Source organism: Podarcis cretensis (genome assembly GCF_951804945.1).
Source record: "Podarcis cretensis genome assembly, chromosome: 16".
Lineage (NCBI taxonomy): Eukaryota > Metazoa > Chordata > Lepidosauria > Squamata > Lacertidae > Podarcis > Podarcis cretensis.
Genome location: NC_137186.1, coordinates 22,654,293 through 22,681,204, shown reverse-complemented (window position 1 = coordinate 22,681,204; position 26,912 = coordinate 22,654,293). Strand labels below are relative to the sequence as shown.

General features: G+C 48.6%; 1 protein-coding gene and 2 long non-coding RNA genes across 4 annotated transcripts; 2 read left to right on the top strand and 1 right to left on the bottom strand.

The window, feature by feature from the left end:
• Positions 1–1,450: 1,450 nt before the first annotated feature.
• On the bottom strand, positions 1,451–22,423 carry LHX5 (LIM homeobox 5). 2 transcript variants are annotated; one of them, XM_079956951.1, is made up of 5 exons: positions 21,906–22,423; positions 18,644–18,867; positions 15,191–15,435; positions 10,080–10,245; positions 1,451–2,707 (listed from the first exon to the last, which is right to left on the bottom strand). In XM_079956951.1, the coding sequence occupies exons 1-5, from the start codon at positions 22,076–22,078 to the stop codon at positions 2,349–2,351; spliced, it is 1,167 nt and encodes a 388-aa protein (XP_079813077.1). In that variant the 5' UTR covers positions 22,079–22,423; the 3' UTR covers positions 1,451–2,348. The 2 variants fall into 2 exon arrangements, with proteins under 2 accessions (XP_079813077.1, XP_079813076.1); XM_079956950.1 differs by having other exon boundaries at positions 1,453–2,707; positions 15,191–15,468; positions 21,906–22,419.
• On the top strand, positions 15,030–16,137 carry LOC307205167. The gene is made up of 2 exons (XR_013833934.1): positions 15,030–15,133; positions 15,683–16,137. It is a non-coding gene; the product is annotated as an uncharacterized lncRNA (long non-coding RNA).
• Positions 22,424–22,549: 126 nt separating the features above from the next.
• Positions 22,550–24,972, top strand: LOC307205092. Its single transcript, XR_013833858.1, has 2 exons — positions 22,550–22,661; positions 24,306–24,972. It is a non-coding gene; the product is annotated as an uncharacterized lncRNA (long non-coding RNA).
• Positions 24,973–26,912: the final 1,940 nt, after the last annotated feature.

The window sequence follows — 26,912 nt, the reverse complement described above, 5'->3', positions numbered from 1 at the left end:
GAGAAATGTTGGATGGTATGTAAATGCACATTATGGAGCTAAAACCCACACACAGGTTGAAGGTTATCAAGAGGGTATGGGATTTCAAATTTTGCAGAAATCTCTTTCTCTCCTCTCCCCCCACAACTGGGGAAAATAAATTCTCAAATCAGCTCAATAGGAGCAGAACATGCTTGCTACTTAGGGAATAATGGTGTGTGTGTGTGTGTGTGTGTGTGTGTGTGTGTGTGTGTGTGTGTGTTTTGGGGGGCAGAAAACCAGGGAGGAAGATAATGGATTATCCTGTAGGAAGTCATGGCCGACTTAACTGGGACCTTAGACAGAAGTATTCCATGCTGCAATATTTTATTGTAGCACCCACATGTCAGGCAGCCACCACAACCTTTGCAGACGCAAGGCCCGCTTTTAGCTACAACCTGTGCAATGAAGCCACTTCTAATTTTTGGACCAGCGATCTATGCCCCTGTTCCTGTTTTGTTTTGCTTTTTTAAAACCTAGGATGACTGGATGCAAGAGAGGTCAAGGAAGAAATCTCAGCAAGGTCATCTTGTCATTCAGGAAAGAGAAAATCTACACCTTCTGGGATTTCTTCTAGAAGAGATGAGGAAGCCATGGTCCTCCAAATGTAGCCGAGCTACAGCTCCCATCACCCCCAAGCATAACCCACACTGGCTGGGCCTGATGGGAGTTGGAGTCCAGTTGCAGATTCTCCATTCCTGAATGAGATACACATTTGGCCTATGTTGTCTGGGATGTTTTTAAATATTCGAAAGCTGCCGCCATGTGCTAAATTGGCTCAAAGAAACAAAAAACGTGTTTTAGATAGAGCTAGCATATTTTTCCGTGAATAAGATTAGTTCCCCCCCCCCCTTAAAAATAATGTCAAAAATTAGTGGACGTTTTATATACAGATACATCTCTCCCCCCATTTTCTTAAATTTGAGTCCCCAAAAACAGGGGGCATCTTAAACATGAGGGCATCTTATAGGCAGAAAAATACGGTACTTTCTAATCTGAACATTTCTTCAGAAGTAAGTCCCTTTAAGTTTTAGATCTCTGGGGTTTACTCCCAAGTTGCTGTGTATGTGTTAAAAACAGAGGCATTTCTCTCCCACTCTTTGAGGCAGATCATGATTACTCTGAGAAATGCAGCACCAATTAATTGCAATTAACAGTAATCATTTTTGCACTGAATAATAATAATGAGAATTATTCCAATTAATAATAATTGTAATTATTATTGTTGTTCTTAACCGCATTAAATGATAAAATGATCAGCAGTAGAATGAGAATCTTTCTAGTACTCCTACTTATGCTGTTACCTCATTTGCAAATTGACACTTCAGATGACTAAGGTACAATAAATAACCAATAAACACAAAAACATACTTTATTTGTTTCTTCTTTATACAAAATAAAGAAACTAGGAGCAAAAAACTATAATACATTCTTAAACAGGTGTGTTGCCTCCGAGAAAGGTTTAGACTGGATTGGCGTTTGCTAGTGGCATTCCAAAACTGGGTTTTTAAAAAACTTTTATTGGTAGTTGTGGTTATATTTCCGCCAAAATAATTATAATTATAATATAATAATATTATTAATAATAATAATAATTAAGAAAACAAAAAAGAACACCCTCCCCAAATCCCTCTCAACATATTTAAATAAGTCCTGCAAGTCGTTCCAGCACTTACCACGAGGGGGCGACGTGTCACCAATGAAACATTCCTCCTTTCCGGAGATCTTTTCCCAAAGTCCCTTCTCCTGCCACCATCGAACACGCACAAAATAAACCTTTTAATTAAAATAAACTGGTTCTCTCTCTTTTTTTCGGATTTAGGAAAAACAGAAACCCAAAACAACCCAAAAAAAACAACAACCCAAGACGCAATCCTGGACGGGGCGGGGACAGGTGATGGTCATTTTGCTCCCCAACCTCTTTCTCACATCCTCCAGTCTGTGAAACAGGCGAGTCCAGCTTTGGTCCAACGAATGGGCGAGTTCCAGAGATTCGCTGCCAGAGGTTCCTCGAACAAAGACGGCGAACCACTTCTGGGTGGGTGGGTTGGTTGGTTTGTTGGTTGGGGGGGCCCGCCAGCCATGTCCAACGTCCCCACTGTGAGCCCACCCGGGGCCAGACAGCGGGCCGCGCGCGGTCCTTGAGCGGCCCCCGAGGGGCGTGGGGGGAAGAGGAGGTCTGGCGAGGCGCGATTTGGCATCACGGTGGTGGCGCTTTTGGTAAACGGAGTTTTCGCCCCGACGGAGCGGGCGGAGCTGGACAAAAAAAAGGGGCTACTCTTCTTTCGGTCCGGTGAGGTCAGGCGCGCGCCCTCCGCCAGGGGGTGGCTCTACCACACGGCCGTCTCGTTCAGCTCCTGGTTGGGGTGCGAGAGGGGCCCGCTGTAGCTGGACATGGAGAAAGGGGGGCTGGGACCCGCGCTGAAGACCTCGCCCGGGATGGGGTGCAACGAGCCTGGCAGCCCGGGCTCCGGGCTGGGCGTGTCGGGGTGAGAGATCATATCCGTATACCTTTGGTTCTCGGAAGCGTGGTGCCCGGAAAGAGGGGGTTCCAGGGGTCCGAGCGGCGTGGATCCGGCCCCCGAGGTCGGGATGTAGCTGGAATCGGCGGGGGACTGCGCCTGCGAGGGGGGGCCGTGCGGGAAGAAGTCGTAGTTGCCCCCAGGGCCGTAGTAGTCGCCTTGGTAATCTGAGCGGGGGAGGCAGAGGAGAGAGGAAAGAGCGAGACCAGGTGAGACTGGATCTAAAACCGGGCTGACGAGATCCTACAAGGAGAAAAACCCTCCTCCCCTCAAAATCAAAAAATTCCTCCCAGTTGCACCTTAGAGACCAACTAAGTTTGTTATTACAGTGGTACCTCAGGTTACATACGCTTCAGGTTACAGACTCCGTTAACCCAGAAATAGTGCTTCAGGTTAAGAACTTTGCTTCAGGATGAGAACAGAAATTGTGCTCTGGCGGCTCGGCGGCAGCAGGAGGCCCCATTAGCTAAAGTGGTGCTTCTGGTTAAGAACAGTTTCAGGTTAAGTACGGACCTCCGGAACGAATTAAGTACTTAACCTGAGGTACCACTGTAGTGATGTATGGAAGTGAGAGCTGGACCAGAAAGAAGGCTGATCGCGGAAGAATTGATGCTTTTGAATTATGGTGCTGGAGGAGACTCTTGAGAGTCCCATGGACTGCAAGAAGACCAAACCTATCCATTCTTAAGGAAATCAGCCCTGAGTGCTCACTGGAAGGACAGATCCTGAAGCTGAGGCTCCAATACTTTGGCCACCTCTTGAGAAGACTCCCTGGAAAAGACCCTGATGTTGGGAAAGATGGAGGGCACAAGGAGAAGGGGACGACAGAGGACGAGATGGTTGGACAGTGTTCTCGAAGCTACAAACATGAGTTTGACTAAACTGCGGGAGGCAGTGGAAGACAGGAGGGCCTGGCGTGCTCTGGTCCATGGGGTCACGAAGAGTCGGACACGACTAAACGACTAAACAACAACAAAAGTTTGTTATTGGTATGAGCTTTCCTTCCCTCAGTTAACCATTAAAAAAATCCCATGGATTGAGAGGTGGTGTGGTGCAATGGTTAGAGCTCTGGACCGACGTTGGAGAGACCCGGGTTCAACTCCCCACTCAGCCATGAATCCCTGTGGCAAATCACTATTTCTCAACCTACCCTACCTCACAGGGTTGTTGTGAGGATAAACTTAAGGACTGGGGAGACAAGAGCAATCTCCGTAGAGGGAGGGATAAGCAAGCAAACAAAAAAGCAATGCAGTGGCACCTCGGGTTAAGAACTTAATTCGTTCCGGAGGTCCGTACTTAACCTGAAACTGTTCTTAACCTGAAGCACCACTTTAGCCAATGGGGCCTCCTGCTGCCGTCGTGCCGCCGGAGCACGATTTCTGCTCTGATCCTGAAGCAAAGTTCTTAACCTGAAGCACTATTTCTGGGTTAGCGGAGTCTGTAACCTGAAGCGTATGGAACCAGAGGTACCACTGTACATCAACATATCGATGCCAACGGGATTTGGCAGCCCTGGGCTAGGAAGAAGAAGACGACACGGCTGGTTTCCTGCCATTTCTCTCCTGGACGACCAGGGCAGGTGGGCAGCCGCGCCCACAGAACTGCCTTGCCTTGCCAGTTTGGGGAGTTGAGACCATTGCGCGTCATGCAGTTCGGTGCTGCGCGCAATGGCTGGCAGAGGCTCCTCTCCGGGGTTCCGTTCAGGGAATATTCCTCAGCACTAACCCGGAGAGGTCATCGGGGATGGGACCTGGGACAAAAGCCGAGCTGCGGCCCTCCCGCAAGCAGAGTTGGCCATTGACACCTCCCGGAAGGAAGAGCCGTTTGCGTTAGCCCTGCTTTACGCGCAACCGAGTTCAAGCATAAGCTCCGCCACTGAATCCAGCTCGACTCCTTTCCGGAGAAACACCTCGGAGAGGTAAAGCTGCAGGCCCCGCGCATTGTTGGGCGGCTGTTGTGCTCCGAAGCAAACCCTCTCTGCTCCACACCCCCTGACCTCCCCCAAATAAGCAGAAGGAGGATCACAAAGACGTCTGCAGAGGCCAGGACAGTCGGAAAGGAATGAAGGACACTCAGGAAGGCCCGAGAAGGGTCAAACGCATAGCTGTTTAAAGGGAAATTCTCTTATTCCGAATAGGATTCCTCACAAGAAAAGGGACAAGTTGACAGCTATGGTCAAACGCCAGTCAGGATTCAAACTTGAAATTATCCACAGTGGGCCAGATGAAACAGGCCAGGACATAACCCCAGGAGAAGTGCAAAGATTATTAACAACCAGGATTATTGCAAATAATAGAAATGTGGCATAGAAATACATTATTATTATTGGTAGTAGTACAATAACAGCTGATATTTTATTTGCATGCATTATCAACAACAGCATGCTGTAATAATAATAATAATAATGGTATACTACTAATAATTTTATTATTAGTATAACATGGTAATAACAACAACGTACAATAATAATAATAATAATATAATGCTACTAAATTTATTGCTCGTGTGCCGCATTTTCACATTGATCTGCCCCCAAAACAGCTCACAGCACAAATTATAAATCAGTGAGCACACACACACACACACACACACACACAAACATACACAGAGACATTTATACAAAGGATAAACTTCTACCACAGAAACCTAGGCATGGACACGGCCTTTAGGCCAGAAACCCACTTATAGCTCGATGCTGTACAGGTAAACTCAAAAGTTCCACTCAGTTCAATAGCGCCCCCCCCCCCCAGTGAGTGGGTGTAGGATCGCAGCCATGGCGCGCAAGACGGTTGTGCCATTTCCCGCATGAGGATGAGGGTCTGTGATCAGCTACTGTGGGGTGGGATCGGTGTGCGCGCGCACGGGGGGGACGGACGGTTTGAGTCACCGAAAACAACACAGTGTGAATCTACGGCGATTATTCTTTATAAAGTGTGGGGTTTAAAAACAAGAAATAAGTAAATGCATTCAATAATAAATTAAGCAATAATTTTGGTGAGTTTTGTCTTAATCATTGGGACAATTTAATGGCGGATGCCACGACTATGAGCTGCCGGAGCTCAAAAACAAAACCTCCATGCCCAGAGGCAGTATACCGCGAAATAAATACGGCAGAAAGAGGACAGTGAAAAGCCAGCTCCTTTTGTTTTGCTTTTCTTGCCTAAGCGCTTTGCTAGCGTGTTCCGCGGATGTGGGAAGCCAAAAACTGGAATTTTTTTGGCCTGACGCATTAGACAGGCGCCTCCACCCTCCATCTACCTACTACCGCCTGCCTAAACTGTCATGGAACAGTTTAAAACGCCCCACAAACCTCTCCCGATTTTATGCTTCAGAAACAAACACCCCTGACGACACACTCAAGCGGTATAAAAGCATCCTCAAAGGACATCCGCCCCCCCCCCCGCATCGAATTCTATTCGGTACGTCACGGCGTTCCAAACAGAACGTTCGTGGAGAAAGTAGCAGACACATCAAAGCCCGGAGCCGCCTTAAAGTTCGTTTGTTTATGGACTGCTATCAGATGCGCGCCTGATTCTATACGCCCCTTCCATACGCTCCGAGCCTGAAGAAAAAAATACGCGCAGGAGGAAAAGATGGGCTTGTAACATTTTTTTTTAAAAAAATACAAAAATCTTAAATCTCCAGAAATTGGGGCTTCACATTCAAATGAGTTAATCTTTACTAGCAGGAACCCGGGTGGGAGGAGAAAAAAAAACTTCTTAAAATGCGGTGGGACTTCAACGCAGAGTAAACGCGCTTAGGATTGGGCTGCAAATTTAGTTTCGGAAAACTAGGAGGAAGCAAGGGCAGAAGCAGTCGGTTTAAACCGGCTGGAGTTAATCAATTCTCTCCCGGCCTGCACCTTCCTCACCCCCCCCCCCGTCCATCATCCTCCGCCAGTGGCGGATAGGATGTTAATTCGATTAAAGATACACCCATTCCTTAAAAAAAAAAAAGGGGGGGGGAGAAGGCCCACACAAGCCTAGAACAAAGGTGTTCAGCCGGAGCCAAGTCCGCACGCTTATCCTCTAGAGGGGAAGAGGCTCCTTGCATTATCTTGCCGCTCTAATTATTGTTATTGCTTTTCATAATAATAATTTTAAAAATAATTCATCACTCGCCCTTCACCAGCAGGTCTCGGGGCCAGTTGCAACTATTTAAAATTCAGAGTAAAAGACACAGTTGAAAACATTGATTCACAAGAAGAGGGCGGGATCTGAAAACACACATTAAAGTGTCAAAGGCCACCGTCTTCAGCATTCCCGCAAAAAGCTGCGTAGTGAAGGCGCCAGACGCACCTCTCTGAGGAGGGCATTCCACAGCTTAGGAGCTGCCACAGAAAAAAGGCCCTTTTCCCGGAAGTATACATTTATATTACGCACACTCACACAGACACGTTTTTTTCCATGAGAAGAGGGCATTTTCTGCACATAATTTGACACATACACTCTCAGAAATAAAGGGAGAAACTTCTGGGAACAGCTAGAATTCGCCAGCGAACAGGAGTTTCTCTTCAGGCAGCCCGAAACCCCCGCAGGGCACCACGTTGTAGCAGTGTATTTTAATATATCTTATTTGACTTCACTTCTCATGCTAAATATCCAACGTACAGGCTGTTCCCGTTCCTCTCGGATGCTTAAATTGTGGCTTTATTTATTAGTTTGCATGCTTTTTTATTTCTGACACCAGAAGATAGTTCCATAGAATGTACATTGAATTAATTATTTACTTAATTGTTTAATAACACTCGTGTATACCTCTTCCTAACAACACCCGCGCCCGCGCGCACGGAACAACTAGAGCTAAGGAGACGCGTAAAACACACGAGAAAATCCTCTGAAGTGCTTACTGGAAAATAAGTCCCGCTGTGTTCAAGTAAGTTTACTCCCCAAACCAGTTTAGCATCATTCCCGTCACTACCCGAAAACTACCCCTGGCGATTTAAGGGGAGAAGGAGCACACAGCCATAAAAACGGCCCGATGCCGAGTCCGACCAGCTAAACTCAAGCTTTGTTTGCCTGCACTGACTGGCAGCGACGGTTTTAGACAAGGGATTTGGAGGTACCATTTGGGATTGAACCTGGAGCCTTCTGCATGCCAAAAAGATGCTCTGCCACGGAGCTACAGCCCTTCCACGGGTACCAAAATGAATAAAATATTGGGGGGCCCAGGCAAGCCCCGCCCTGCCTAATCGATCACGAAACACGGCGCGCACACCATCTGAATGGTAATGCCTGTCAACTTCGGAGGGCCCAGTCCCCACAAATATTTTATGGGGGGGGCAAAGGATCTCGACCCCTAGGAGTTGGATAAGCCCCTTTCCTGTCTTTGGAAGTGTTTGGGGGGTGAGGAAGAGTGCCAAATAACACCCCCTACCTCCAAAGACGGGGTATAAGGAGCAGGAAACCAGATAGACCTCGGAATCCTCGGGAAAATGGGGTTTCCAGGTTCCCTCCAGGCGAACCTTGCTCAAAGAAGTAAATAAATATTTTCCCTCCCGGGGGTCGTTTTTTTAACGGGGTTCGCCTTCAGGGAGCTGGAAGGCGACGGGGTGCGGGGAAACCGGGACGCGGTTCCTGGAAGACAAATGTCAGGGACCCTGGCCAGAGGCGGCGGCCGCCTTCCATACGCGCCTGGGGTTCGGCCGTAATTGGAACAAATGCCGTCTGAAAAGAGTACAAAGGCGAGGCAGCTGGAGCTTTGTTCGTCGCAGCGCAGGGCGAGGGAGCGCGGGGCGTCAAAGGGGTCGGGCACAGCCGGACCCTCCCGCACAAAGCCCCCTTTCTCGGGCGGGGCGGCGGGAAGGAGGAGGAGATCCAGGCAAGGACCACGCCTCCTCCCCGTCAAGGAAAACCGACGGGGCGGAGGTTGAGGCTGGCCTGAAAAACGTCGGGGAAGCCGTTGGAAAGGGTTAGACTGAGGAACCAACTAGGGGGCGGGGGTAGGGGAAACAAGGGGGAGGGTAAGAAGAGGAACCAAGGGGAAGAGGAACCAACAAGGGGGGGGGGACTATGGCGGAAGAGGAACTAAAAGTAGAGGAACAGCAAAAAAGCAGGGGAAGGGTGTATTTTTTAGGGAAGGGGGCGGGCAAATTCAAGCAACCGGCGGCCCTGGTTTCCGAGCACCCTCGGATTTTCAGTGATTTTTCAGGAGGGTTAAGGGAGGAAAGGGGAAGAAAAGCGGAAGACAGGGAGAGGTGGAAAAGGAAGAATCTGTGTGTGGAAGGGAAGAAAGAAAGGAGGAATTTTTTACTCTGTCTCCCTCAGGAAGCAAGAGGTTCAGATTCTAAAGAGGCTGGTTCCAAGGCCAAGATTGGTCCAAGTTTTACTCAAAGTAGCCCCTAAATTATTTGTTCTAGTGACTGATAGATAAAACTTTATTTGCATTAGCCAATGGCCATAGCAACAATAAACATTACAGTATAAGCAGAAAGGGAAAACTGGACTCTAGTGATTATTTATATGTGTATTTATATACAGTTTCCTTGTCAGAAAATGGCTTCTAAGCGGTTTACAAATGTAAACCCAATGATAAAAATTATATCCGCCCGGTTAAAATGCACAATGAATGAAACCAGTTAATCAAACCAGCCATAATCGCAATATACCAGAGGACAAATTCATTAAAACAGCATGGCTGAAGAAGCAATTAATACGGTTAAACAAGGATGTTGTGGCCAGGAGATCAAGGATGGCTTGTCTAGAGAGGCGCGTCTTCAGGAGGTGGTGGGATGTCCAAAAGGGGCGGGATTTCAGCAGCGAGAGTATTGACTTCAAGTTAGTCCCAAAATGCACATTTACTCCGAAGTAAAATCTGGCTGTGCTCACAACATTCAATCCCCTTTTAAAGCACAGCACTTCTACTCAAGGAATCATGGGAATTGTAGTTCCTCACTCACAGACCTAATGTCTCCGGTACCCCGAGGGGGGGGACGCAGGTGGCGCTGTGGGTTAAAGCCTCAGCGCCTAGGGCTTGCCGATCGAAAGGTCGGCGGTTCGAATCCCTGCGGCAGGGTGCGCTCCCGCTGCTCGGTCCCAGCGCCTGCCAACCTAGCAGTTCGAAAGCACCTCCGGGTGCAAGTAGATAAATAGGGACCGCTTACCAGCGGGAAGGTAAACGGCGTTTCCGTGTGCGGCTCTGGCTCGCCAGAGCAGCGATGTCACGCTGGCCACGTGACCCGGAAGTGTCTCCGGACAGCGCTGGCCCCTGGCCTCTTAAGTGAGATGGGCGCACAACCCCAGAGTCTGTCAAGACTGGCCCGTACGGGCAGGGGTACCTTTACCTTTACCTTTTTACCCCGAGGGGGGGGGAAGCTCCCAGGGTCCTTTGGGAAAAGCCACGTGCTTTAAATGTAACTAGTGTGGATCTGCATCAGGTAAGATGCCCAGGTAAATGCCTCTAGGATGGTGATCCTTGTTTGATTGGGATTCTAATATGTTTTGGGGACAAAACTCAGAAAACAGTCAATGGATGAAAGGAAGGGAAAGCGCCCACCACGATTCCGCCCACCCCCAATCGGGGGTGGGGGGACCTTCTTACCTCCGTAATAAGTATAAGGGGTGGAGCCTAGCATTTCGGATTCATCCAAGCGGCCTCCCAGAGGGCGCATGCGTCGAGGACTTCTGAAAAAAGCGTGTCTCCGGGCACCCAGCGCGCTCAGTTGTTTCATCCGTCGCTCCTTGGACCGTCGGTTCTGGAACCAAACCTGCGGGGGGCACAGAAGGAGAGAGGCCACGGTAACGCCCTCCGGCCAGACTGAACCCGAACGGACACCCAAAAGAAAGGCCGACGGATGGAGAGGCAGGAAATTAGGATAAAAAAAACGCACACCACACAATCAAACTCAAAATATACATAAAGGGAAGAGAAGATGGGGAAGCGGGGAGGGGAAGAGAAAGTGGGGGAGGGCATTCAATGACAAAAAGATACCCCCTCCCCCTGCTTGCAGAAAAACGTAAGGGTTTTCTTTGTAGGTCCATCAAGAGGAAACCCGGTTTGGAGGAGAGGGGTTCAGGATCTGCCCATGAAGACTAAATAGTTGAGATTCCTGCACTGCAGGGGGTTGGTCTAGATGACCCTTGGGGTCACTTCCAAGTAACTCTACAGTTCTATGACTCTAGGACACTGAAAAGTCCCTATGTATTACTGTGCTAATAAATGATGTTATATTGCCATGGACTGGTAGTAGGGTGGGTAGGCCCGCTAATTTGTGGGGTGAAAGGTTGCATGATGGCTCTGCTGCTGCTGTTTTGTGCCCTAATTAAGCATCAGTCTACTACTACAACATAGAAATGTCTGTAGTAATAAATACTAGGAGTAACAACTACTAGGAGCAGTGTGCACTAAATGGTACAATTAGCAGTGTGGGGAAACAATCCAAAATATCTCCTGTTTCATCACTTTCCCCGCCTTAAAAAAAGCATGTTGACCTGTACTAGAATATCCTAGAGATTTCCTACTGCATTTTTAATACTTCTTGGTGGTGCTTGTATTGGTTTTGCTCCGGAATCCCCAAAAACCTGGTGCTTTAAAGTACCAGAATGGGATTCCCTTCTGTCCTATGTTACCCATAAGACTATTCCTGTTAGATGCGATCAAAGGTCCATTCGAACTGGAGATGGAGAATCTGTGGGCTGCCAGGTCAGGTTGGACTGCAATTCCCATAATGCTTAGTCATGGGTCATACTGGCTGAGGCTGATGGGTGTTGGAGTCCCACCTAAAAGACCACCATTTCCCCATCTTTGATCTAGACCTGCATCCATTTAGACCTTGCAGGTGCTTTTGAGAATCAGATAAGCAGAACATGAAGGCAACACTCTTCTCTCTTTTCCTTGGCCTCAGCAGCTGAACTTAAGAGGTATAGTGCCTCTGAACTTGGAAGCTCCACTCTCATTCTCTATTAAACTGCTCCAGAGAGAGAACACACACTTGCAAGATACAGTGGTACCTCAGGTTAAGTACTTAATTCATTCCGGAGGTCCGTACTTAACCTGAAACTGTTCTTAACCTGAAGCACCACTTTAACTAATGGGGCCTCCTGCTGCTGCCGCTCCGCCGGAGCCCGATTTCTGTTCTCATCCTGAAGCAAAGTTCTTAACCTGAAGCACTATTTCTGGGTTAGGGGAGTCTGTAACCTGAAGCGTATGTAACCTGAAGCGTATGTAACCTGAGGTACCACTGTACTCAGTCCTACACAGGCTGTTTCATTCATCATGGACAGGAGGAAAAGGCAGGGGGAACTAGAGGAATCTGATCTGTAAGCTGCCCAGAGCGGCTGGGGAAACCCAGCCAGATGGGCAGCATCTAAATAAAATATAAAACTACTGCTAATAATAATAGTAGGGTTTGCTTCAGTAGACTCCATGTGGCATGATGCTACCGGACCACCCAGATGGGTGCTACATGGCATCGTTGCAAAAGAACACTGATCCCATGTTTCAAATCCACAATCCTTGAAAAATCTTCGGGGGGGGGGGCTGTCATTGGATTATTCATTTTCAGCCTTGGCCTCTGAATTGAGGTAAACATCAAAGGATTGGATCCAGTGCAAGCCTTACACAGAATACATACATTTCCATAGGTCTACTTTGAGTAGGACTATCAACAGTTACAACCCATCTTTTCCACCGTGGCGGTCTCTCTCTCTACATTTCTATGGCTAAATTCTGATGACTATATTTTTTATTAATGCCTATATGATTTTATGACTTTTTCCCCAGTCCTCTGTCCACTTATCTGGGAGTAAGCCCCACTGAACTCAATAGGATTTACTTATTAGTAGGTAGAGATCATATTGTACTATTTTTTTTAGTCAGTAATTTTTTTAACCCACTTTTCATAAGCTACCTTATGTGATGATATTCTAAAATTCATGACATTAATCCATATTGCCATCATAATGTATTGATAACTGGAGCCGAGTTGATGGATTTGAGGGCTGTATCCAGCTAAGTTAGACTAGATCCATTGAAAATGATAGACTTAAATTAGCCATGTCCATTAATTTTCAGTGGGTCTACTCTTGATACAACTGACGACCCTGTGGCTCCATTAATGTTTAATTTACAACTCGGGGTCGAAACAAGTCATTGTAAGAGAGGCTGCTTTATAAGTCAAGCAAGAGTCCTTGAATCTCACCAGAGCTACTCGTCGTTCTTTTGGCCTGCACCCCATCCCAATTTAAAACATAAGGCAATCATACAGGAGTGTGATAAAAATTGCTGAAATGCCCTGCATAGGAATGCTACCAGGTACCACTGTTCCATTTTGAGTTCCTTCAAATTCTGTGCACAATACAAATCCAAACAAAAAAACATGTAATATTAATTTGCTATCCTTTCACTTGCCTCTATATTATTGCAATATTGCATTTATATAATGTTTCCCATTGTTTAAAATGGCTTATCAAATCCTCCCTTAGATTGCTTGCAATGCTGGAAATATTTCCGGCAGAACAGGGTTGTGTTAAACTGAGACATACTCAGCATAGACCCATTGAAATAAAGGGGCATGACTAATCCAAGTCCAATCAATCAATCAATCAATCAATAGTTTCAGTGGGTCTGCTCTGAGTATGACTTACTTGGACAGAACAGATAAATAGTAAACTTACAACATCATCATGGCTGTCTTAACACCAGCTCAAAACCATGCATGTTTACTCAAGAGGAAGTCCTGCTGATTTCAGCAAGGCTTACTGGTAACTTCATAATTATTGTGCCCAGGATTGCAGTCTAACCTCCAACCTCATGGGGGCAGTGTACATTGCTGGGGGAAGGGCCATAGCTCTATGGTAGAGCATCTGATTCTCAGACAGAAGGTCCTGGTAGGTCTGGGCTGAGAATGTCTCCTTCCTGAAACCCTGGAGAGCTGCTGCCCAGTCAGTGAGGATACTGAGCTAGTTGCACCAAAGGCCCAACCAGGTATATAAAGCACCTGTCTATGTGTTGATTTCAATGGGAGAGCACCAAACTGAGGGATTCATTTTCGTGTTGAAATCAAGGGGACTAGTGATTTAACTGAGCTGAGGCTCCAATACTTTGGCCACCTCATGAGAAGAGAAGACTCCCTGGGAAAGACCCTGATGTTGGGAAAGATGGAGGGCCCAAGGAGAAGGGGACGACAGAGGACAAGATGGTTCGACAGTGTTCTCGAAGCTACGAACATAAGTTTGACCAAACTGCGGGAGGCAGTGGAAGAGAGGAGTGCCTGGCGTGCTCTGGTCCATGGGGTCACAAAGAGTCGGACACGACTGAAGGACTAAACAACAGCAAGTGATTTAACTTTGCCGGGCATAAGTACTGTCTGTGCACTTTAAGGACCAAGGCTGCAGTTCTCTGCACATTTACCCAAAAGTAAATCTCATTGAAATTACTAGGAAACGCTTCTCTGCAAACATGGATAGGGCTGGGCTTTACAATTCTAGGCATGCATCCTTATGAGGAAGCTTGACTGAGCATTTGTCGCACTTATTACTTCAAAGTGAACATGAATAGGCTGGTTTGTTGTTGTTTAGTCGTTTAGTCGTGTCCGACTCTTTGTGACCCCATGGACCAGAGCACGCCAGGCACTCCTGTCTTCCACTGCCTCCCGCAGTTTGGTCAGACTCATGTTGGTAGCTTCGAAAACACTGTCCAACCATCTCGTCCTCTGTTGTCCCCTTCTTCTTGTGCCCTCCATCTTTCCCAACATCAGGGTCTTTTCCAAGGAGTCTTCTCTTCTCATGAGGTGGCCAAAGTATTGGAGCCCCAGCTTCACGATCTGTCCTTCCAGTGAGCACTCAGGGCTGATTTCCTTAAGAATGGATCGGTTTGATCTTTTTGCAAAGATCCATGGGACTCTCAAGAGTCTCCTCCAGCACCATAATTCAAAAGCATCAATTCTTTGGCAATCAGCCTTCTTTATGGTCCAGCTCTCACTTCCATACATCACTACTGGGAAAACCATGGCTTTAACTATACGGACCTTTGTTGGCAGAATAGGCTGGTATCCACATTCATTTTAAAGGGACTTGAGCATACATTTTCCCTTGACTGATTTTCAGCCAGTTCTGCTGGGAAGTAAATCTCATGAATTTGGTAGCGTTTACTTCCTCATAAAGTGTTCCTCAGGTTGGGCTTTCCTAGACAGCTAGCAACCCAACACAAAAAACCTATACTTTAGTACTACCTATCCATAAAAACAAGTATTCTAATATTCCACACTTAAGTAAACGAAGGTTTCCCAAAACATTTCAGGATGAAGAACGAAGGTAAAATGATGGCCATCTTCTGGTAAGGAGGACAAAAAGCTTGAAGATTTCTGTAGCTCCTTCCAACTTTCCTGGTTGTTGCTGGGTGATGTGAGTGAGTGAGTGTGTGACATCATCTGCAGCTCAGATGACATCACATCACAGGAGACCCTTTGCCGATGTCAGTTGTGACAAGCTATGATGCAATCTGCAACATGTAGAAGATCACCCCCTTTCGGTAGACGAGTGCGTGGCTGGATATAGAGAACGCTGCATTCCAAAGAGCAGTGGCCCTATCATCCCCTAAGGGCCACCAAAATGCACAGAGATGAGCAAACCCCTCTATGGTCTAGTGCAGAACAGGTAAGGTGATAGTCCCATCGGAGCTCGGACTCAACAACCGGGCGCGGGTCCTCTTACCTGGATGACTCTCATGTTGAGTCCCGTTTCTTGGGCCAGCTGCTCCCGGATATGTCTGGTGGGCTTCGGGGTGGCAGCAAAAGCTGCTTTGAGGGTCTCCAACTGCTTAGCCTTGATGGTGGTCCGGGGTCCCCTCCGCTTGGTCCCCGAGTTCTGCTCCTCATTCTCGTTGTTGGTGGTCTCTTTGTCGGAGGAGGTGGAGTTGTCGGTCTCCTTTGTGTCGTCCTGCATCGGGTCCTGGATGTCTGGAGACAGACTTCGGTCGGTACAAGAGGACACTGACAAGGAAAGGGGAGAGCGGGTGTCACTCTTTGGGAAGAGAGGGCTAGCAGCTGCATGGGTCAGATTTACAGAAGGAAAGGGGTATCAGTCTTTCTCTTTCCCAAAGGGATCACTTGGCAGGACAGCGTTCATCAGTCACCAGGCTTAGGTATGCAAAGACCCCTCCCCTCCTGCAAAATCAACATCAGATTTCATCCTGTTTGGACCTAGGGTAGGAGAGATGACAGGCCTGGAAAGGAAGGTGGAAGTGTGGTGTAGTGGTCAGACATGGACCTGGGAGACCAGGGTTCAAACCCCCACTCAAACCATGAAGCTCACAGGGCGACCACTGCCTCTCGGCCTATCCTACCTTGCAGGGTTGCTGTGAGAGCAGGGAAGAGATCTTTGCGCGCCATTTTGGGAAAGGAGGGCGACACAAACAATTCAATCTTACTAAGGAGGGAGCCACCAAGTACTGCTTTCAGAGAAAAGCAGTTGTCTATCTCTGGTTCGGCTCCCTCGAAAGAAATACGCAGAAGGTGAAAAGAAAAGACAGGAGGAAGAAAGAGGACACAGGCTGCCCTGAGGAGCACCGAGGATCCCAAAGGCGGAGGGAAATGCAATCAATTAATTGATTCATTAATGAATCAAACAAACAAATAAAGCCGTCTGAAAAGCAGAGGCCAGCGGCGCCCCACCCCCAGTCCTCTTGATCCCTTTCCCCCATTTTCTCACCTAGATCCAACCCAACCCAAAGCACCTGGGTCCCGATCCTGAAGAAGAAGAAGAAAAATGGAAGGAGGGAGGGATATGGACAGGTCTGGTTTTGGAAGGGGTGTTGCAGGACCATTGGGGCGGGGAAGAATCCCGGACTATGTGCTCTCTACACACCTTAATCCGAGACGCACGTTTCTGGGAAGGCGGCTCTGTTGGAGGTAAGGGGAGTTGACTTCTGAGCAAAGGGAAGCATGTCCCAGTTGCAGGAGTTGTGAAATAAAATGAGGTTTGTTTTTCAAAAACGTCACACCGTCAGCAACCTCTTCAGTACGTTGCCTCCTGATTTGCTGCTGCTGCTATTTGCATTTATATCCCACTTTTCCGATAAGGAGTTCGAGGTGGCACACATGGTTCTCCCTCCACAACAGCCCTGCGAGGTAGGTTACTCTGAGAGGCAGAGACCGACGCAAGGTCAGTCAGTGAGCTTCATAGCCGAGCGAAGATTCGAACCCTGATCTCCCAGGCCCAACACTTTAACCGCTACACTACACTCGCTTTCAACCTACTTTCAATAGAAATTTTCTTGTCTCCCCGCTCTAAAAGTTCTAATTTTATTCCTGCTCACTGGTAGAACATTTGCTCTGCATGCAGAAGGGAGCTAGCTGCTTGAATTTCCGCCCCCCCCCCCATACAGCTGAGACTATTCCCCTGCCTGAATCCCTAGAAAGCCGCTGCCAGTCAGGGTAGACAATATAAGGCTGCTTCCTACGTTCCTGTGAGGTTTGGCTTGCTATGCAAGGCCCCTCTTGGAGGCCCCGCTCTCATCAGTAACTTCCGCTGCTGGCCCTATTAATCGACACCCGCCCCGTCTAAAGAGAGGGAAGCCGTTCTGAAATTTGCTTTGCGCTTATTGATACCGCTGGAAGGAAGCAAAAAGGCTCTGGGAGGCGTTGGAGGCACCTCCACTGGTCTGTAGGTCTCCCTAGAGGCTCCTGCTTGGACGCTCAGGAGAAAAACACGCGAGATTGGAGGGTCTTTGGTCCTATACTATCCAGCAAAAGCAGTTATTGTATTCAAACGAATGCAATGTGTCTCCAAGGGGGGGGGGGATTGGACCACAAGATGCCTCCCCCTCGACGGCTGCTGCAGGGAACCAGGGTCATATACCCCCACAGATGGAAGCGGGAAGGCACTCCTAAACAGGGTGACTTCCAAATCCCCTCTTTTACAAAAACAAAAAACAAAAACAAAACAAAGACGGAGAAGGAAGGGGACAAATTCGACAGATCCCAAGCGATATTTTTCTGGGTAAAGCTTTAGGAATAGACAAATACAAGGTCTTCCTTCTCTCCTTCACTCTCCCTTGTTGCTAGCACACACACACACACACACACACACACACACACACACACACACACACCCTAATGCTGTGCAATCCATTTCGGCACCGACGGGTTAATTCCCCAAACAGAAAGAGCTGGAACCACGGTCTTCACCGCCGCGGCTCATTCTTCTGTTTTCCCCTCACGCGAAATCCTTCCTTCACTCTCCTCGTCGCCCTTTTGTCTCCCTCCTTTCCCCGCTTCCCTTTGTCTAAAGTTAAACTGTAAGCTCCTCTAGGCAGAGACCCTCCTAGCGCAGAAATCCTTCTGCGCGGTGCCTGTTGGGATATAGAAAAGGACCTTCCAATAGGCGGAAGAAAGGCGCGATAGAAATGCAACGTCGAAGGTTCTCAGAATCACTCTGAAGGTCTGGGCTGGGGGCTGCGCTTGTCCTCATCTGTCCCTTCTGACCCATCCATCTCCGCTCCCTTTGCTCGTTCTCCGTCCAACGTAGGTTTGCAAGCAACTCGGGGCAGGGACCTGAGTTACAGCGCAAGCCTCTGCGCCTTTACTGGGAAATCAATTCCACCCAGTTCAATGAGTCCTACTTCCCAAAGGAGTGTGGCTAGGTGTCCACACATCAGCAATCAATCAGCAAAAAATAAATAACAGGAACAGCAAAATCCCTAGTACCACTCACTAAGAGCAACAGTACAGTTGTTACAGGAGACCGCCCCTATCTAGCAGCAAATGCACGCTTTCCAACTGCAGGCCGTTCGAGTTACTTTGGCAGCTGAGGCAAAAAGCAAAGGAACCTATGAAGCTGTCCGATACTGAATCAGACACAAATTGGTCCATGTATTGCCTCTGCACCGACCCACAGCTTTCCAGGCTTTAAGACAAGACATCTCCCCCAGCCCTATATGGAGATGCCGGGGTCTGATTCCGGGAACTTCTGCACACAAAGCAGATCCTCTACCACTGAACTAAGGCGCTTCTCTTCCTCCCTGGCGCGTGCCCGCGCTCGCACACACAGAGAGAAATCGCGAATCAAATAGCTAACAAAAGGCTGTTCTTTCCTGACACTCCATATGGGCTGCCAAAGGCGACTCCTTCCTCCTGCCCTAGGGTAGGGCCGGCTCCGTCAGCTCACCTGAGTTGAGACTGCCTTCTTTCAAGCTGGCCGAGCTCAAGTAATCGTCCTTGCAGACGAATTTGTTCTCGTCGATGATGTAAAGCTCCTCGCCCGTCGAGAGCTGCTTGTTACACACCATGCAAGTGAAACAGTTCAGGTGAAAGACTTTGCTCCGGGCTTTGCGCACCAGGTCCGACGGGGAGATGCCTTGCGCGCACCCGGCGCACTTGGTCCCAAACCTCCTGGATACAAAAGAGATAGCGTAAGAGTGGGGTGAGGAAAAGGGGGGAGGTCAGAGAAAGAGAGGATGCGGACCCACTAAGGAAGGAAAGGAGTCTTAGCGGGGAGCCGCTCTCCATGGTATTTTTGCGCGTTGGGAACTTCTAGACCTTCCCGGTAGACGCTGCCAAATAATTTAGGGACGGAGCGGGGAGGAACAGAGGGGTCATTTTATTACCTAGCCCTGGAGAAGTTTTGGCGACGGGGAAGGAACAGGATCCGACCAACGCAATCTTTCCCGCCTCCAGTCCAGAGGAATTGGGCCATCTCGGCCGATTTTGCGCAGGAGAACTCCCGTCGGATCCAGTCCCGGGTGCTTGATCTACTTGAGGCCTGTAGCAACACTCTCACTAGGTGCTTTTTTGATTGTTTGTTGGCAGCCTGGGGTGCTTTCCCCTCCCTCCCGCGTGTGTGGCGCGTTGGACTGAATCGGGGCCACAGTAGAAAGACCCAAACTGGGGTCCTTTAGATCTAGGCATTAGGAACCACCCCCTCGCCGTCGCAAAAAGCAAAGCGCGCTGCGTTAGGGGAAACGAGAGCTGTGGAAACGCTTTTAATTTTCCTTATTGCAGCGAGTTGTGTGGGTAGCTAGGCATGCATGTGTGTAACGCGTAAGAATCGCCTGTTGAAATGTGGTCCAAAAACTAAAATCGAGGTCTCTGTATCGATGTGTCAGTGTGTCTGCCCCCGCATACACCTCGAATTTGGGCTATAGAGCGCACAAGGCTCCAAGTCATCACCTCCTCCTCCGCTAGGCACCATTTTCTCCCCAGGATGGCCCACGGTGACGTTGATTTAGTGAAAACATTACAACCCATAAATCATTTTGGTGCGGTTAGTTTGCATGGCGGTCGTCTCATGTGCTCCCTATTATTTTTTTTTAAAAAACCCAAACCGTTCAAGGGGTTTAAAGTTTTTAAAAAGTGGGGGTGGGGGAGGGAAGAGGCTGGAAAGTCTAAGAATTCAGAATGGCCATTACAGGCCCGTTTACATGTGCAAAGCCAGCTTAGCCTTCCATTCATTCATATGCGTTTGCCTTGGGGGGCCCTATGCCCGCAGAGCTGAAGTCACTTCGGCTCCCCCTCTCTCGCCCTACAGCACCGCACCTTCCCGTGCCTGCCATTTCCATCTCTAAACAGATAGGCGCTTTACCTCCAATTAATGCCCGAAAACAAAAGGCTGGGATGGATTTGCATTTGCAAAATGAGGGTTTATTTGTTGATTTTCATTTTCCCCAAGACAATAAGGAAGGGAGGTGGGGGGGGTGAGAAATGCGGGTGGGCCACAGTCAAAGGAGGCGAAGATTTCCACCTCCTTCTCCGAAGGTTTTTGGCGGGGTGGGGAGACAACACCTGAAAAGAACTGGCTTTTAAGATCTAGGGGGCTTTGAAAAATATTATTGTTAATAATAATAATAATAATAATAATAATAATAATAATAATAATAATACTTGGGGGGGGTACTTGGACGCCTTTCCTCTGGACGAAAAAATAATGTGCCTCTATGAATAGCCACAAAAAATGGATTCCCCTAAATTTGTATACATTAGGAGGTGGGGGTGGCGAACAGGTACCGCTCCCCAAATACCCCCGAAACTGTCATCCTTTGCTTATATAGGCTGTAATTGCAGCCCCACTTACCTGGGAGTAAGCCCGGTTGAAATCAATAGGACTTTAACTTCTGCGCAGACAGCTGTAAATTGTGAAGGAGACCGTTGAAATCAATCGGACTTACTCCCGAGTAGGGTCGGACTGCATATATTTAAACCTCGGCTGCCCAGACTAACAGGGGGTGAAGGGGGGGGGCTCTGCTGGTTATATTTTCAATGAAAATATAAAATCAAGGGGAAGGGGATTGCGTCGATTTGGCATTGTTGGGGTGGGGACGCAAGAACTTCAGGACCAGCTTCTGGGCCTCTGTCATGCTGACAAATATTTGTACCGTGCCGCCGGGAAATTCATGGGCTTTGGCGCGCCTAAGCCCACTTTGGAGCGCAGCCTCGACGTCAAAACAGCAGACCTGAGTTTACTCGGAAGAAAGCCCTAGTGAATTCGATGGGTGGGTGTTCTTCCCACGGAAAGCGCGCACATAATGGTAGGCTAAATCTTCTTTCGACCCTTTCTCTAAGGGAAACAGGCTCTCCTTGCCTGTGTCAAAATGGATATGGAGTATTCCTTTTTATTTCAGTTTTTCCTGGGTAATTCGGGTAGCCCGATTTCGCGCCCTCTCAGATAAATCCACCGCTGGTGGAGAGAGCAGGTTTTGACCTTGCTACTCCCCCCCCCATTTGTCAGTATTTTCCAATACCAAGCTATATAAAAACCTTTAAAATAACAAAATAAAAAATCGCAGGACATCCCCCCCTCCTTTCTGTCTTTGGGCTGAGTTTCTAAATCAAAGGATGCAAGCCTCTTCCCCTTACTCGGTAGTAAATCCCATTGCCTTCCCCTCCCATGGGACTATCTTTCCTAGGAACCGAATTTAGGATGGCCCGATCCTATACCCCTTTGTTCAGCAGCAAGCCTCCATTTCGATGGAACTTACTCCTGGGTAAAGGGCGCATGCTTAAGGAGCACGCTTGGCGATGGCTGGCTTAACCCCAAGGAAACAGCCATAGAGGGATCAGGCCTTTGTGTGGGTTGTGAGTGGGGGGCGTTGTTCAGAGTCAGGGCCCTTAGCGTCTGTTTACACATTGGCTATACAGAACTAGCAACACTTTTTGGAGAGTCGAGAGAAGAGTAGAACCGCAGTCCTGAAGGGGATGGAATATGGTGTGCAATTTTCCAGGGTGGGGGGGGGGAAGACTTCAGGGGCTGCAATTCTAAACTCTGAGGTGTCGCACTCCATTTAGTGGGGGCTCAGACCCTAAGGAAGTGGGGTTACGACTACAACCCACACCATCCAAGAGGGACTATTGGGGTGTTGGTGGGGGGTGGGTTAGAAAAGAGAGGGGGGAGACTTAAGGGTGGGGGAAGGAGATGGAGAAACGTCGCCCCTCACCTGAAAAAGTCGTTCTTACAGTAGAGCTTGCCTTCCCGGGAGAAACATTTCTCGGTCAGGTTGCATTTGCAATCGCAACACTGGACGCACTTGATGTGCCAGGCCCGGTCCAGGACGTTGAGCAAGAACCTGTCCAAAATCGGCCGCTCGCAGCCGGCACAGTGAACCATCATAGCCGCGGCCGGATGGGGGTGGTGGGGATCTCGCCGCGCCGCGCCCCGCTGCCAGCCCACCTCGCCTCTCCGCGCGCTCCCTCTCCGGCGCGCTTCTCGGTGCGCTCTCGCTCTCTCTACTTGCCGTCGGGGCAGCGCGCTAGCTCCTCTCTCCGCCTCGGTCCGCCTGCAGGGCGCCGTCCGGGCAGGTCAGCAGCGACGCATCCTCGGCCCGGCAGGGAGCCTCGACGGCAGCGGTGGCGGAGAGAGACGAGGCCCAGCAGGCCCGGCGCTTCCTCCCCTTCCGCGGTCCTCTCCGCCGGCGTGTGGGTGGCTGCCCGGGACTTTGCTCCACTTTCATGCTGTTCCCATCGCCCAGCTTTGTCTCCCGGCTTTAGTAATTCGCGCATCCTTATTCAGATTTGGTGACGTCGGGCGCCACGTCGGGTGGGCGGCGGCCAATGGCGAGCCGGTGGCTATGGCAACCTCTTAATTTATAGCATATCTAAATTGGCTCCAGCCTTGCGCTTGGCACAGAGGGGGAAAAAGAAGGCAGCCCTATTGTTGAGGGGCGAGATTTTCACCTGGCTTGCCGGGGTACTCTGTGAGTATTTTGCCTCCTCAGGAGCCTTGGGGAGGAGGGGGTGCTCGCGGATCGGGGCCCACGGGGGGCTGGAGGACGCGCGCGTGTGTGTATCGGTAGATCGGTCCTGGGGAAACCCCCACCCCCAAAGAAACAAGCCAGCTTTTGCAATAAAAGGCGCCCTTTTATGCCCCCCTCTCGAGAAATCTCTAAAAAGGTATCAGGTGGGGGGCAAGGAAGGCATCCAAGGATAGTTTTCCTCGCGGTTTCCTTCCGGGAGGGGGCTTGGGCTGCGAGCGGGCAGGCGGCGTTACCTGTCTGAAACAGTTGCGCGCGAGGATCTGGACTGTAAAGTTTGTGTGAAATCGAGCCACTTATTCGGGACTCTGTATGTAAAACTATTATATTATATTTACTATATTACTGATGACGAATCCACCCCGGCAGTAAAATGAAAAGGGACCGGTAATTCTCGGAATGCCCATCCTACCACGTTCTGCTCAGAGTAGACCCGTTGAAATGAATGGACTTGCGTTCGTTGCGCCCATTCTTCCGAGTCGGTCTACTCTAAGGAGGACTGGCATGCAACCCCGGAATTTTTCTTTTTCTCTCTTTCTCCCTCCCCCTCATTAATAATAGTAATATTAATAAATAGGGAAAATAAAACCATTTGGGACCCCCTCCTTCTTTATCTTCTCGGGAAAGGGACTGGGAATCATAGATTCCCCCCCTCCCAGTGAATAATACTAATGCGAATAATTATAGCAATAAAACTTTGCCAATTAGTCCGCCCTTCCCCCGCACGCCGCCGCCCTCCAATTCCAGGGTCTCGAAAATTGTCCAAGGAAGCAATTGCAGAGGCAGAAAATGAAATGGATAAAATAATCTTCGTGCGAAACAAGCGTTCGAATAGAATTTTCACCTAGACTCGAATGCTTAAAGTTGCTACTCGGAGGCTGGGGGCGGTGCGAAAAAGCGAGAGTGTGAATAGACCTCGATATCTTTCGTGTTCCCCATTAACTTCTCCTGTGTGGATTGGATTTCTCCGAGCCCCGATTCTCTCAAGGCCTATCGGTGGGGTGGGGGTGGGGAAAGGGGAAGGCTTACTTGGGAGTAAGGTCCATTGAAACGCCACATGGCCCAGTTAGGAAGGTTTGGGAGTGTGTTGGCAGGGTCCCTTCCCTTAAAAAATAAAATAAAATTCCTAATATAGGAACACTTTGGAAGTGTATGATCCAGGAGTGGGGAGGAGGAGGGGGTCGTTGGCCTCGTGCGCCTGTTGCCTAGGAATTTGGAGAGAAGGCTTGGCACCCCCCTTCTTTTTGTCATGCAAGGTGCACGGACAATAGGGGGGACAGGAGAGATTAACTTACAAGGTTCTCTCTCCTCCCCCACACCCCAAACCATTCCTTGCTCTCTAGAAATGGGAGGGTTTGACAAGCCTCTCACAAAGCCGCCGTGAATGGTCCGAGCCCCAAATACATAGTTGGTCATTTCATTAAGTCTGATAATGAAGAGAGAACTCTTCCACCCCACCCTCATTTGTACGACAACATTAGAAGTGTGGGTGGGTGGGGGGTGGGGGAGCTGAGAAGCAGAGCTTCAAAGAAGAGCTGGGGGGAGGGCAGAAACCCAAATAAATGCCCCTTCCTTCCTTTTCCCCAGAGCTCGCCATCTGAAATAGATGCCATCTGAAAAGAGAGAAAATGGGAATCGTTCGTTCTTCCTAAAGAAAATCTATTTCCTCGACGTGAGCTCGGTGCGTTAGGAGGCCAGGCGGGGACTCAACGGGATCCTTCCCACATCCTTACTCTGGGAAGACCCCCTTCCTCTTTCAAATGGAATCTAATTTTTCGTAAGAAAAAAAACAAAACAAAAACCCAAGCCACTTAATTTGCCTATTGGCCAATTTCTAATTTTGGAGGGGGGAAGGAGGAAGCGCGCTGGGCTGGATAAGGCCCCGATTTTAAAATACGCGTCGGAGCAAGAGGGAAGGGGGGTGGGCAAAGCTTCGGTGTGTGAGGGTCGTGTTTGCGTGTGTGTGTGTTTATGAAGTCGGTGGCCAAGGGAATATTAATGGCCCTTCCTGGACCCAACGCAGAAAAATCTGTTCAAAACAAAGGACTGGTGTGTTGTCCTGTGAGTCCAGCAGCCAATACTTTTGTTCCCAATGTGAGTGAGAGAGACCAGCTATAGAACAAGGGAGACAGACACTGGACTTTGACCGGAGTGGAGAGTTCAAAAAATGGAATGTTATTCAGTCTGGCAAACCTATTTTTTAATTATTAAAGCAGAAATCGTTTCCTGTCTTGACTATATGCAGTGAGATTTTTTTAAAAAAGGAAAGGGATTGTGTGTGAATGATTGTAAATTGAGACTCTCACCCTTAAGCTTATTCCCTTTGGCAAGATCTTTCCAGGTTTCCACCCGTTTGAAGGGGTTCTCTGTGTCCAAGGAAAGGTCTAAGGTAGAGGTTTGTGGGTGGGGGTGGGGAGGTAAATTCGACTTAAAGCAGAGTACTTCGGTTTTAAGATTCTGGATTGTTTTCTTTGGGTCTCTGTGTGAGATACGGCCACCCCCCCTCCCAATATTTAGCACGGTGCGAAGGTCTTTGTCAAACGTGGGTGTATTATTCCTAGCGAAAGTTTTTCCAATCTAAACGGAAATTCAATTATATGTACCATCCAGACACATATATCACACACACGTGCACTTATCTCCATCCCTATTATTAACATACCTCTCACACAACTGCCATGTAAGACGTGAAGTTAATCCGTATCCTACCTACTGACTATGTTGGTGGCATTTAATGTTAGCGTTCGTATCTCCCTTTACCTTCTGGTCTCAAAATCTTTTTGAATCTTGAAGAGACTCGGAAAGACTCCCACGCAGAAACCCATGGCCTCGGGAAGCATTTGGAGGGCGGGGGGAGATCCGTGGATAAACACTCTAGATATTTGTTTCCTTCCAAACACAAGGCAAAACAAAGACCTTTATGTACACATACATTTCCAAAGGCTCCCTACGCGCCCTTCCTTGCAAATATTTTCTATTGGGTAAAATATATCAACAGGACTTGCATTTATCTGCAGGTTGGTGTTTTTTTTTTAGGGAACGATTTAAAAAAATTCTTTCCAGTTTTAAAACTATGTTTTTACCTGCGTAGGGAAAATCGAGTCCCCCATATATACACGGATACGTATACAATATAGTAGAACATGCATTGTTACTCGTGGGTTGTGTTTTTTTTTTTTTTAGTGTGGTTTTGCCTGTGGCGAGTGTTTCCTTACCTATGAATAAAACCCCGAGGAATTACCTTGCGTTTATATTTACCACGCACCGCAGAAGTTTAGGTTGTTATGTACCAATAAACGAGGTGTGTGCTGAGCGCGGAGACAGGGTAGCGCGCACGTTCACGCACAGACTTCGCCATAAATCTATATGGAACGAAGGAAAAACGAGTAGAGAACAAGACATCCAAACCCTGATGGTGCGTAGATAGAAGGGGCTTTGGACTGCAAAAGTCCGTAAGCCTGAAAATTAATGCACCCCCCCCCAAAAAAAAGCCTTCAAGGGTCGTTTCTAAAGCTTAGGGGTTCTTATCGTTTTCACCCAACCTTGGCAGCTTCTTCTTCCAATTTATTCTTCGGTGTTATGGGAAGGAGGTGGAGGAGGAAAAGAGCGGGCAACGGCCGCAACAACCACCTTGATTTCTTTTATTTATTGCCGCAATCCTAAGCGCATTGCATTTACTTCAAAGTAAGTCCCGATGACTTCAGGGGGTTGCGCTCCTTCCTTCAGCGCGGCTGGGATCGCAGCCACAGCGCAACGGAGGAGTCCTTCCTTTATGGCGCTAGCATCCCTCTCGAATATGGTTGGCCATATTAAACCCAATCCTCTCTCTCTCTCAGAAACGCGCACACGCACAAATCCTCCACCCCCGAACCGGACCTCCTGCCTTCATCACTATCGGCTACTCAAAAATCTGCATGGGGGAAGCGAAAGCCCCTCTCCCACCCAGCTACGCTTCCTTACACATCACCGGGCATCTATACATCAGAACTGATAATGCCCACAAAATCGATAATTTCCCTCCCTATCAGCATCTGGGAAGAGGAGATAACTCTTTCTCCCACCCTTTCAGTTCTCCCTCATCCAGGATGGAATAGGCTTTTCACCCCTCTTCCTCATTTTAATGCACTGGTTAGGAAAGGTGTGTGTGTGTGTGTGTGTGTGTGTGTGTGTGAGAGAGAGAGAGAGAGAGAGAGA

What these genes read in the sequence shown, in the direction of transcription:
- LHX5 (XM_079956950.1), bottom strand. Translation starts at nt 22,078, where the DNA reads ATGATGGTTCACTGTGCCGGCTGCGAGCGGCCGATTTTGGACAGGTTC. An exon ending in AGAAGGCAGTCTCAACTCAG is followed by an intron (nt 15,469 to 18,643) that starts GTGAGCTGACGG and finishes TTTCCTTGTCAG; the next exon opens with TGTCCTCTTGTACCGACCGA. An exon ending in TCAACATGAGAGTCATCCAG is followed by an intron (nt 10,246 to 15,190) that starts GTAAGAGGACCC and finishes TGCCCCCCGCAG; the next exon opens with GTTTGGTTCCAGAACCGACG.